General features: G+C 51.5%; 1 protein-coding gene across 7 annotated transcripts in view; it reads left to right on the top strand.

Moving 5' to 3' along the window:
* Positions 1-13,058, top strand: part of LRRC20 (leucine rich repeat containing 20) — an 86,004-nt gene that overhangs the window by 50,522 nt on the left and 22,424 nt on the right. For 6 of the 7 annotated variants that reach the window (XM_011927422.1, XM_011927396.1, XM_011927414.1 and 3 more), the window contains one exon: positions 10,889-11,056. The exons of the other annotated variant lie outside the window; for it this stretch is intronic. In XM_011927422.1, the coding sequence (XP_011782812.1) occupies positions 10,889-11,056 (168 nt within the window). The remainder of the gene's footprint in view (positions 1-10,888; positions 11,057-13,058) is intronic. 7 annotated transcript variants of the gene reach the window in all.

Genomic DNA, 13,058 nt, shown 5'->3' with positions numbered 1-13,058 from the left:
CATCCAGGATCTGGGCATGCTCTACATGATAGGGATATGAAAAGGGTCTAAGATCCTGTTTAGAGAAAGAAATACGTGAAATGCTGATGATGCATGAGGGACCCGAGCAAGCCTGTCTCATAGGGCTGACTTTAGACTGGGCAAGCTGCCTAGAGGAGGTGTGGGCATTGGGCAGGCCAGAAGGGAGAGGGTGCGTGAAGTGGCAAATACAGTGCAGGGACAGTGGCTCAGGAGGGAGCTACAGGCAGGACCTGGAAAGGACACCATGCAAAGGTGAACAAGGAGGAGGGATTCGTCTATATAGCTGTTTCTGAGTGAAGCTCACAGAGTTTGTTGCATTTGTGTCTGAAAAGCTAAAATCCCTATGACTTGGAGGACACGGAGAGGCCCCTAGGGCTGGATTTCCAGGTCTGGAACTTTCCAGGCCATGGCTGCTTTTCCAGGCCACCTGTGTCAGTCCCAGGGTCCTCTAGTGCTGTACCTAGCCAATTGGGATTGGATGTTTGCTTTCCCGAGGCGGATAGAATGATTGAAAATGGAGGGTGGGGCTGTCTGGGGCCTTGGGAAAGGGCACAATCAGGCCCTTTGGGCAAGAAGAGAGTTCATTTGTACTTTTCATTCCTTAGACCTTCCCTCGAACACCTTTGTCTCCCAGACCCAGGTCTGGAGGCCTAGGTCTCCACCAGAGTCTCTCCCTGCTCTCCGGAGACTAGGGTTGCAGGACACATTGTCCTCACCACCCGGTGCTGTGATATGGGTATGGACAAAATGCTGGAAGGGACTGCTGGGAAGAGGAATGAATTCTTAGAGAGTGGCATGGGCAGAGCCTGGGTATGGACGCAAGAGCTTTGAAAGTACTTGACATTTGGGGAGTGCCTTGTGGGATGAGTAAGTAGGCCCTCTCCAGAGGGCACAGGGAAATGTACCAGAGAAGTGCCACTTAGCCCGTGCATCTGTGGGATGCGGAAATATATTTACATAGCACCTTCTGGTCAGAAGTCTGTTGAAAATGCTGTTTGAACTCCTTCCCTGCTGCCAGTGGCTCCTGACTCCCTCATGCTGCCTCAAATCACCAAGTGCCTGCTAATCGAATTCACAGAGGCAGGGGATTGAGGGATGTGGTAGCAGCAGCGGCGGTGGGAGCTGAGCACCCTGTTGGGCTCTCACCCTACCTTGAGAGATGGCTCTGGGCCTGAGCCTTTGTTGTGGTTTCTCTTTCAAATAGAAAAGTCCTCTTCTTTTATGTGTGAAGAGGAGGCTTAAACAGGCCTGACTGAGCTCAGCAGGCCTGCTGTGTCCTCCTCTGGGTGCCTGACAGAGGTGGGCTGCCTCGATGCTGGGGAGGGAACAAGCTGCTTCCTCCCTGCCTGTCACAGTGTTTCCCGGGGCTGCTCTGGGGACTCTTCTGCAAGGCCCAAGGCCCTGGCAGGAGTGAGTCATCTCTAAGTGATTCCATCCCCTTGATACCCTTCGTCCATTTTATGGAAGGAAAAAACAAGACGTGAGAAAGCCAAGGGCACACAAGAATTCCAAGGGCACACATGGAATTGGTCTGATAGCAGGTGGGCCCTGCAGAGAATGTCCCCATGTCCTGCTGTGGCTCTTCTGTCCCTTCTGCTCCTGTATCCCTGTTTCCCCTCTTCCTCTAGCTTAGCTCTTTTTAGTGAGTGTGTCCCGGGACTGCCAGGCCAGAGGTGTAGGAGACACAGCTATGGCAATAAACGAAGCCCAGCCAAATGAGAAAAGCAAAGGCTATGTATTCAGAGCTTGCTACAGTGAAGGAGTCAGCCACCATCACTTGTGTGTTGGCAGAGACTCAAAGGCAGGCAGCAGAGTGGTAGAGTGGAAAAAAGGGAAGACTTCAGGTACTCTCCGATTGTTGGCATGGGGGAGTTCTAACTAGAGGTGGAGCATCCTCTGCGATTGACGAGGGGGGCATATTGGCTTTCTCTTGTTGGTTAATTGGAAGTGGGGACAAAAATTGGGAAGCTGTTAGTTATTAATTGAGTCCCGGCCACTTGGGACCAGTTGTTACAGGGATTATTGTTTGGCCTCCTGGATGATTGCTAGAGATAGCAGTCTGACTTCTCACAAATCTGATATATGGCAGGCTGGCATCCTGGCTGGTTACTGTGGATCGTGGGTTGGTTTCCTGGGCAGGCTGCTGTGGGTTGTGAGTGGAGTTCTGTTTGTATATTTGGCCTGGTCATTGTCTGTTTGTATATTCAGTCTCTCACACCCCTGCCCGTCAGCTCAATCCAGCGGATTCCCACAGGCATTGGGTTTGGTGTGGCTGTGGGGATGCATGGGTGAGTGATAACAGCAGAGCCCAAATTCACAGGGTGCTCTGGTACCTCTGTCCTCCAGAGCCCAAGCTAACACTTCTTGCAACCCTGTAAGGCAGAAGACTTTGCAGTTTCCCTTCACTTCCCTCTTCCAGGCTCTACGTGCAGCTCTCCTTTGCTCCCAGCTCTGCGATTCAGATGTTTTCATACCTGCCTCTGTCCTTCTTACCCATTCCCGAGCACCTCTCTAGTTGCTGTTTATCTCTCTGCCACACCTCCAGAGCTCTAAGGCTTCATTTGAAAAGCATATCCTATTTACTTACTTATTTTTGATTAGGCAGTAGATGCACACAATGTGATATTTTGAAGATTGAAAGGATGGTAGGGAAAAATAAGGCTGCTCTTCTACTCCTGTCCCCAGACATCTAAGTCCATGTCCAGAGACAACCACCATTACCAGTACTAGAGATATTCCATGCCTATATAAATATAAATATACTTTATAATAGTAGCATTTATAATATACCACGGGTAGGTACTGTTGTAAGCAAACAGAGCATAAGTAACAAGTAACTTGCCCCAGGTCACACAGCAAGAAAAAAGAGCTACCTTAGTCTTTTTTTTTTTGAAACAGGTCTCCCTCTGTCACCCAGGCTGGAGTGCAGTGGTGCAATCTCGGCTCACTACAACCTCTGCCTCCTGGGCTCAAGTGATCTCACGTTAGCCTCCTGACTAGCTGGGACTATGGCACACCATCACACCCAGCTAATTTTTTGTATTATTTGTGGAGACAGGGTCTTGCCATGTTGCCCAGACTAGTCTTGAACTCCTAGACTCAAGTGATCTGCCTGTCTCAGCCTCCCAAAGTGTTGGGATTACAGGCGTGAGCCACCACACCTGGCATGCCTTAGTCTTTTCACGGAGGCAAAATGTTTAGTACTTCATTTTAGTCTGTTCCAGACCTAGTTAAAAGTGCTTTTTCTCCCCTTCTCCTTGTTCACCCCTGAGGAGTGAGTGTGGCATCTGGAAATGCCCTCTGACCCCTGTGGGCAGCAGCTGTCTCTGTGTGAAGCCTCCTCAGCACTGAGCATGGGCTGTTGGAAGGACACTGCCTACCTGACCATCTGACTCTGCCCTGCAGGGGAGTCCGTGCAGTCAGGGACTGTGATTGCTCATTGACGCAGGTTCAGAGCTGAGGTGCTGATTGAGCTCTGGTGAGCAGGTATTTTTGGAGCTGGCACATTCCTTTGAGCATGGGTTGTGTAATTACTGCAGGCCAGCTTTGTCTGTCCCTTAATGGAATCGGCAAGCTTCTCTCTCGGCTGGGGTTAATCTAAGGCCTCTGAGTCAGCCTTGGCAATTGTCCAAGATAAGGATGGTACAGGAAGTAATAAGAGGAACTTGGGGAAGAAGAGGTCCATTTAACAGACACCGGAAACCACAGTTCAGTAGGTGTAATCAATAAGGAAATGTCATGATGGGGGCTGCTCTCAGGCTGGGTAGGACCTTGGGAGTGGAATGGAGTGGGGTCTTTTTCCAGAGCCCCGGTCCATCCTGGGAGCCCTGGTTGTTCCACTCTGAACCCTGGCCTGAGTGCAGGAAGAATCTTTGGAACCCCTAATGTAGTCTTCTGGGACCAGAAGATCTCAGCCCTCTCTGTCCAGAAGAGGAGGCAAGTGAGACCTTGGGCAGATGGCTGGGGTGCTGTGACTCCAGAGGGGAGAAGCGAAGCCAGACGTGGCTATGGCTGTGTTAGGCTGGAAGCCCAACACACTGGCTGATCCCGCGGCTGGGGCTTTGGCCACACTTTTGTTCTTCCTCTGAACTGGAAAAAATAGAGAAAACCTTAAGTGCCCGGTTTGGGGCCATATAAGAGATAAAAAGAAAGCTAAGGCATCAGCAGCCTTGCTGGCCCAAGTTGGCCTTTGTGGGCCTCAGTTTCCCTATCTGAGAAATGGGGAAACATCTACTCCATAGTGATTTTGTGAGGTTGGAGATAATGCATATGAGGCACCCTGTGTAGGGTTTGGTGCATGCAAGATTCTTGATGAATGATGCTTCTGATACGGTGATGGTAAAGACACTGGGGGCCTTAGTTGTAGACAAGAGAGGTCTCTGGTCAAGTAGTCAGGACGATGGTCCAGTCCTAGGAATCTGTCTCTCCCCAAGGAATTTCAGTGAGAAAAGAACTGGAGAGATCCCCAAGTCCATGTCTTCACGGATGGGGACCCTGAGGCTCAGAAGGGAGAAGTGGCTTTCTGACCTGCCTCCAGGAAGATGCAGGGCGAGACCTCAGTTCAGGGTCCCCGGGTCCCCGGTCAGGCTCTTTGCCATGGAAGCAGGTAGTATGGTCACCTGCTTCTCAGCTAATGCTGAGAGGCTGTTTTTAACTGATTGTGTATATATACCCCACCTTACTGCACAGAGGATTTTTAGAGCTCATGATACAGGCAGCTTGGGTAGAACAGTGGACACCACGGTGGGAACAGAAGCAACTCAGAGACCCTGCTGGGCCATGGCTTCTGAGAAGTGAAGCTGTATGGCTGGGGAGAACTTGCTGTTTTGCCAGCCCTGCCCCCCACATCAGGATGCATGCCCCATTCTGTCCAATTCAAGGCCTTTTTCTGGAATGCTTCCTTCCCATGGAGCTCAGATCTGGCTACCTGGAGATTTACTCTAACAATTTGGGTGGAATTTGGCACATACGCTGACATTCATAAAGCCCTAGGGGTTGGGCAAGAGGGTGACTGACAGGGGTGGGACATCCATCCCCAGGAATCTGCTCTCTTTGCCCTCCTGTGGGGAGGGGGCCTAGAAGCAGCTCCATGGTTTTGTTCCCACTCAAAACCTACCAGGTTTATTATAAACAACTTTATTCTTATAAATCTGGCAACTTAGAAGAAATAGACCATGTTATTGAAAACCACAAACCACAAAAACTCAGCCAAGATGAAATAGACAACCTGAATAGACCTATGACTATCAAATAAGTGGAATTCATAAATAAAAAGATCCCAAAGAAGAAATCTCCAAGCCCAGATGATTGCATTGGGGAATTCTATCAAACTTTTAAAATGAGAATTCACATCAGTTTTACACAGCCTCTTCCAGAAAATAGAAGAGAAGGGCATACTTCCCAATCCATGCTAGGAAGCTGAGATTACTCTGATATCAAATGCAGACAAAGACAGTACCAAAAATGTGAAAGTAAAAGAAAATACAGACCAGTATTTCCCATGAACATAGATGGAAAGATTCTCAGCAAAATATTACCAGTCAAATTCAGCAATGTATAAAAAGAATATATGACATGTGTAAGTGGGATTTATCAATTATTCCAGGTGTGCAAGGCTGGGTCCGACTTTAGAAATCAATCAGTGTAATCTATTATATGAAAAGGCTAGGCTGGGTGAGGTGGCTCACGCCTGTAATCCTAGCACTTTGGGAGGCTGAGATTGGTGGATTGCCTGAGCTCAGGAGTTCAAGACCAGCCTGGGCAACATGGGGAAATCCCATCTCTACTAAAATACAAAAAATTAGCTGAGTGTAGTGGCGGCATGCACCTATAATCCAGCTACTCGGGAGGCTGAGACAGGAGAATGGCTTGAACTTGGAAGGCGGAAGTTGCAGTGAGCCGAGATCGCGCCACTGCACTCCAGTCTGGGGGACAGAGCCAGACTCCATCTCAAAAAGAAAAAAAAAAAAATGTTTAAGAAGAATCACACAATCATGTCATTTGACAAAGAACAAGCCTTTGACAAACTTCAACTCTCAGTACACTAGGAATGCAGGGAAACTACCTCAACTTGGTAAAGAGCATCTTCAAAAATCCTACAGCTAACATCAGACTTAATGATGAAAGGCTTTCCCGCAAGCTGGGAACAAGGCAAGGATGTCCACTCTCATCCTCAAAGTTCTAACCATTGCAATAAAACAACAAGAAGAAGAAGATAGTTCTTCCGTGGGCTTTTTGCAGAACTGTTTTTTTTTTTTTTTACTCTGACCTCAAATGCCTTTCCAGCAATCTGAAATAACCTTCTTTTCTTGTTTACCATTTCTCCCTGCACTCACCTGTAAGCTTGTTAAGGTTGGGATCTAGTCCGTCTCATTAGCCATGATTTCCCGCTGTCTAGCAGAGCCTGCCCTGTGGTAGATGCTGAGTAATATTTGTTGAGTAAGTGGAGGCTGTTTTGGCATCATTGGCTCTGATTGGCTTCCTGCAATCCGTGTGTCACAGCTGCGCTGACTCTCTCTTATTTTCCCTTTTGATTCCTGCTTTCATGTTGGCTTTCAGTTTTGTTTCTGCATAGGTTCCATAATCCAGGAACCAAGTGTCACGTGTCTTGTATCTCTAACAGAGTCTCGCTCTCACTCTGTTGCCCAGGCTGGAATGCAGTGGTGCGATCTTGGCTCACTGCAACCTCCACCTCCCGGGTTCAAGCGATTCTCCTGCCGCAGCTCCTGAGTAGCTAGGATTACAGCTGTGTACCACTATGCCTGGCTGATTTTTGCATTTTTAGTAGAGACAGTTTCGCCATGTTGTGCAGGCTGGTCTTGAACTCCTGGCCCCAAGTGATCCACCCACCTTGGCCTCCCAAAATGCTGTGATTACAGGTGTAAGCCACTGTGCCTGGCCTTGTTGAGTGTATTTAATTTTCAAAGATTACCCTTTTCTGGCCGGGCATGGTGGCTCATGCCTGTAATCCTAGCACTGTGGAAGGTCCAGGCGGGTGTATCACCTGTGGTCAGGAGTTCGAGACCAGCCTGGCCAACATGGCAAAACCCTGTTTCTACTAAAAATACAAATATTAGCCGGGTATGGTGGCGGGTGCCTATAATCCCAGCTACTTGGGAGGCTGAGGCAGGAGAATTGCTTGAACCCAGGGAGCAGAGGTTGCAGTGAGCCAAGACTGTACCACTTCACTCCAGTCTGGGTGAAAGAACAAAACTCCATCTCAAAAAAACCTCCAAAAAACAAAGATCACCCTTTTTACATTCAGTTACAAGGCTAAGCATATAGTAGGTGCTTAGTAAATATGTGACTTGTGTGGTTCATCCTGCCTTTCACATCCCTCTCAGCTCATCATCACAGCCTGTGATAAATGGGCAGGAAAGACCTTCTCATGAGGTCACCTGGAAAGAGGATGGGCCCAAGGACACCTGATGAGTTAGAACATAACCAGGTCCTTCCTGGTTCCCCTCTTGTCATTCTCTGGCCACTGAATAAGCAAGGATTTGCTGGTTATGTATTCTGAGAACAGGTATTGAAGGGATTAGGGGTGCAAAACTGGATGGAGTGAGGTGCCATGGTGGCCTGCTTCTCTTGGGGGAAGGGACAGATGCAGAGCCCATGAGACAGGACAGTGATTGATGAGATGAGGAGTCAGGCTCTGGACGCGGCTGACTGGGGTTCAAATCCTGATTTGGGGGTTGGGAGAGGAAAGTCACATACCTTGTGGAGAAGTTCGGGTTTCTGTGATCTTGGGCAAGTTACTTCACCTCTTTGTAAATTGATGGTAATGGGTTATGGAAAAATCACAATGATGATTACATGTAAATCCCTAGAACAAGTGCCTCAAATGTAGTAGTGCTCTATTAGTGTAGTAATAGGTGTCAGCTATCATTATGACTTTTTTTTTTTTTTTTTAAGACAAGAGTCTCGTTTTGTAGCCCAGGCTGGAGTGCAGTGGTGCGATCTCAGCTACTGCAACCTCTGCCTCCTGGGATTCTTATGCCTTGGATTCTCATGCCTCAGCCTCTCAAGAAGCTGGGATTACAGGCACATGCCACCCTGCCTGGCTAATTTTTGTAGTTTTAGTAGAGACAGGGTTTCACCATGTTGGCCAGGCTGGTCTCAAACTCCTGACTTCAAACGATCCGTCTGCCTCAGCCTCCCAAACTGCTGGGATTACAGTCATGAGCCACCACGCCTGCCTGAGATCTTGACTCAGTCCACCCATTTAAATGCTGATCTCCTCCAGAAAAACCTCACAGACACATCCAGAAATCATGTCAGCTATCTGGGCATCCCTTAGCCTAGTCAAGTTGACACAGAAAATTAACCATCACAGCCCCCCCACATCAGCTTCCACGGCCGCATCAACCGTGACCCCCAACACTGCACACAGAGGCCAGCTCCCAGCAGCTCTTGGAAATGTCTCCAGGGGTAGATGCTTCTTATTTTTCTCAGCCACTGTGGGGATATAATTAGACTCATGCCTGAATTGGTTTGATAAAAGGCCATTTTAAAAAATTCTGAACATGTCAAAAAACTGGGGATAACAAAATCAAGCAAGGAGAGATTCTCCTCCCCTCCCTCTGGCGGTTATCCTGGTGGCCCTGCAGAGCTGTGTGTGGGGTCTGGCCCTATAGCGTGAGAGCCTGGGCCAGCAGCTTCTGAGATACCTGGGAGGGGCTGTGGGGAGCTCAGAGCAGCTGCGTTGTGGGGCTGTGGAAGAGCAGGCATGGAGCACTGAGCGGAGCAGGGCCAGCTGCAAAACTGGTGGGGCACAGAGAGAAATGACTCCAGAAATCAGGGGTCATTTTTCTAAAAGTTACATAGGAAGCTTTTCCCTTTCTTTTGCAGTCTCTCTCAGCGTGTCATGGTGCCTTTCATTTACTATTTCATGTCGTTCTAAGTAAGGAAAGATCAAAATTTAGCATGAATTTTACCATTTATCTTTATGTTGTGGAATGCCAGTTTTAAGTGCAATTATGAGAGCATTAAAATCATGTGTAGAATCATGAAATTATATAATTCATATTTTGTGGCTTATTTTCTCTGGAGGTGCCTGGAGTAGGCCAGAAGGACAAACTCAAACCAGACTCAGGAAGGTTGGAAGGCGGAAGGGAGGAAGGAGAGACTCAGAGGGCCCAGGGGCCCCGTCCACAATGCAGGGCACCCACGCAGCCACCCTCAGGCCTGACAGCTGCTAGGTTTCTGCTCTTACCAGATGCTGGACTGACTGCCTTCCACCCTGGCCTGGGGTGATCTGAAGAAGCTGAGCCGGGTTTTCCCTTCCTAAGTGTCCACCACCCTCAGCCATGGCAGGCAGGCAACTCCAAGGCTCTTTAAACCTGTGCGTCAGGACCTGCTCAGTACCTAGCTCAGGGGTGGGTAAGAGGCTCACTCCTGCTAAGCCCCAGGGGCCCTGAGTGAGGGTGAGGGAGAGCTGCTGCCTGTGTGCTCCACCCTGAGACACATGGAACACACACCTGACTGTGACCCTCCCTGCTGAGGTGGAGGGCTGCAGTGTCATTGCAGAGCAGGGATGGGGAGGGGGAGGCCAGGCAGGAGAGCTGGCTGCCATCCTGGGGAGGCAGTAGGAGGTGGATCATATGCGAGCTCAGACTCCATGACCCAGCTCCACTGACAAAATACAGGTTCAAGGATAAAATTATTAAGACTTTCAAGATGGCCATACAGGGCATTCCACCCCAAGTGTGGGGCCCTTCTGATCGTGAGACCTCGTGTGAATACGAGTGGGCCCCATGCCCACAAAGCCAGACCTGGGAGAAGAACTGGGGGACATTCTTCAGGTTACTTAGCATTTCTGGGCCTCAGTTTCCCTCGGGCCAGACAGGGTGGGGAGAGACTCACTGTAAGGCCACACCTGGACGGGGACTGGGCAGCCCCCAGGGCCTCAGCTCTGCCTCTCCCTGTCATGCTGCTTCACCCGTGTTCACAGATTAATCTTCCCACAGCCCTAGAGATAGGGCTCCTTTCTACAGGTGAGACGATGTCCTTTCTGCGGGGATTAAATAACGTCCTCAGGAAGAACAGTGAAAGTAGGGGCACGGCAGGTGTGTACCCAAGCATGGGGACTCCAGGTCCTCCTCCCATCATCCCTGGGCTGTGCTCCTCTGCCACCTGCTGCCCTTGCTTCCTGCCCCCTAGCTCTCCTCCCTGCACAGGGCCCTGTGGGCACCTGGCTTCTCTCACTAGATTGCGGCATCTCAGCTTCAGCCCACACCATCTCTTGGCATTGCCTCAGCCGGGTTCCCAGCAGAGGGACTCCCCCAGCCCAGCTGCCTTCTGACGCAGGTCCCCGCACAGCCAACTTTCAGAGCGGCTGCTCTCAGAGCAGGAACTCACCTATGTTGGGTCAGCTGTGGTTGGCCAGGGGAGAAGGGGCACATGACACTGAAAGAATGTGGCTGCCCCTGGTGGCCCCTTGAGCAGGGAGGGCCATGGAGAGTGGTGTCCCCTAAATGGAGTATGGGGAGCCCCGAGGGGGACAGGCTGCCCATCCTGACCTGCCCCATCAGGGCCTGGAGTTGAAGCTTTGTCTGAGGGAGGAGCCAGTATCTCTTGACCCCTCGCTGAGGCCCAGGCTTCTGCTGGGAGAGCCTTCCATTCCGAAGCCAGCGGCAGGCGACCTCAGCTGGAGTGACAGGTGGCAGGCCCCGGGCAGTGGTAGGAGGGTGATCCCTCGTCTAGCGCAAATAAACATGGAATCAGCCCTGTGCGGGGCTCCCTCTGTGGCCTAGGGCTTTCTCTATGCCTTCCTGGCCCAGGCAGGGTGAGAGCCACAGCAGGCAGTCACTGTAGTCTCGGGGTGTCCCCCTCCTCATCCTGTTCTCTCCTTCCCTGCACATGGCAGAGCTCCGCCTGGAGGGGAACTTCCTACACCGCCTCCCCAGCGAGGTCAGTGCCCTGCAGCACCTCAAGGCCATTGACCTGTCCCGGAACCAGTTCCAGGACTTCCCAGAGCAGCTCACCGCCCTGCCGGCGCTGGAGACCATCAACCTGGAGGAGAACGAGATCGTAGGTGAGTGGGCCTGGCCCACCTGGCCCTGGGCTGCTGCATGAGGCGCTCACCGGGCACAGGGCTCTGGAGTTGACCTTCACAGGCGGGAGGAGAAGCTTGAGCCTTCTGTCTGAGATGCCTAAGCAAAGGACATGGGGCCTGGGAAGGTACACATTTTGAGGCCCTGTCACCTGCCGGGTGCTGGGTGGGACACTGGCATTCCCTGGCAGGTAGATGGCCTTGGCTTTCACCACAGTGCAGCTGTGAACTAGCCAGGCCACTGTGGACCACAAGCTCTCCCTCTCCACATCTCACCTGCCAGCCTAGGCTGTCTCAGACCCTTCGGCTCTGGCCCGCTGTGTGCTTTTTCCTCCCTGAGTCCCCTGGCTTCACAGAGACCTCTTCATAGGGGTGAGCAGGGCCCGCTAGACAGCCATGTTCAGCACAGCCTCTCTATGCCTTCCATAACAAACACACTGCTCCCCGTCAGCCCAGCCCACCAGGGCCCTCACCACCAGGGAACCAGGGGTCTGATAGGTGCCTTCTGCAAACAACAAACCCCAGGAAGGTGGGTTCTGCTGAGGTCAGGAAGCTGTCCCTCCTTCCTCTTGCAGCAATTATGTGTCTTCTGTCTCATCAGGACTTCAGAGAGCCGCGCCTCAACTGCAGCTAGTGGTCCAACCTGCCCAGAGAACCTGGGCACTGAGTGGGGTCTCTATGTGCCCTCCCCTCCGCAGCACCCTCCTTCAGTGGCTCGGCCCCAGTTCATCCTGTCTCACATGGCCTCTAATGTGGATGCTGTTCTAATGCCAATGATGTTCATCATAACCCCCTTCAGTTATGCTTTTATTTTCTTAAGCCCTTTTATAGCCATTATGCCATTTGATTAAAAGCAACATGAGGCCATTTCTCTGAGGGAGGAGCCAGTACCTCCTGACCCCTTGCTGAGGCCCAGGCTTCTGCTGGGAGAGCCTTCCATTCCAAAGTCAGCAGCAGGCGACCTCAGCTGGAGTGACAGGTGGCAGGCCCCGGGCAGTGGTAGGAGGGTGACCCCTCCTCTAGTGCAAATAAACATGGAATCAGCCCTATGCAGGGCTCCCTCTGTGGCCTAGGGCTTCCTCTATGCCTTCCTGGCCCGGGCAGGGTGAGAGCTATTCCCCATCAGATGGGTCCTAGTAGTTTCGGCCCATCTGATGGGGAATGGCCTGCCTCGTGTGATGGCGAGTGCCCGTCTGTCAGAGGTGCCACAGGCAGGACTCTGACCCTGGCTGGGTGGGAGGTGAGACCAGCTGACCTTTGAGGTTGTGGGTCTTTCCTTGGATAGATGAATCAACCGAGGCCCAAACACATCATGAGAGAGCATCGGGTAGTACAGTGAGACTGCCGCGGTGCCAGGACAGGAATATGTGATTCCAGAACAGCCCTCTGCCCAGGATGGACTTCTCTTGCCTGGCCTCTGGGAAGCCCCTGGGGTGGGCTCTGGTTCAGTCTTATGCTCCCAAGACCAGAGTCCTCAAGTGTCTTGCCCCTGGATTGGCTCCTGGGTCATGGGGCCTCTGAGTAGTCTCTAAGCAGAAGGAGCCTGCCCAGAAGTGCCTTGGCCTGCGCAGCTCTCCCTCCTGTGCTGTCCTGCTCACCCAGGGGCTTGCTTTTGAGCCCCTCAAAAGCAATGCAGGAATACCCCTGCATTCCTGGCCAGGCCCTTCTTGCCTGGGTCCTTCCTCTCCTGTCTCTGTTCATTGTGGCCCCTCCTGATGCCTCCGCTTCCTTCTGCTGCTCATCCAAATGGGGCAGTAACTGAGCAAGACCAGAGCTGGGTATGCAGTGGGTGGACAGGTGGGTTTCACCAGCACCAGCTTTGGCTTCCTCATATCCTAACTGTGGCCTTGGAAGGCTCACAGCAGCTCTGTGAATCTCAGCACCCTCTCATCTTTCAGATGAAGCTTATCCCCTACCCCCAAAAGGTGGTTCAAGATAAGAAGGTGACTTTTCCCCAGGTAGGGGAGCAGGTCAAGTGGGTATC

Source organism: Colobus angolensis, unplaced genomic scaffold (genome assembly GCF_000951035.1).
Source record: "Colobus angolensis palliatus isolate OR3802 unplaced genomic scaffold, Cang.pa_1.0 Scaffold12, whole genome shotgun sequence".
In the NCBI taxonomy this organism is placed as follows: domain Eukaryota; kingdom Metazoa; phylum Chordata; class Mammalia; order Primates; family Cercopithecidae; genus Colobus; species Colobus angolensis.
This window is presented reverse-complemented; position numbering and strand designations above follow the sequence as displayed.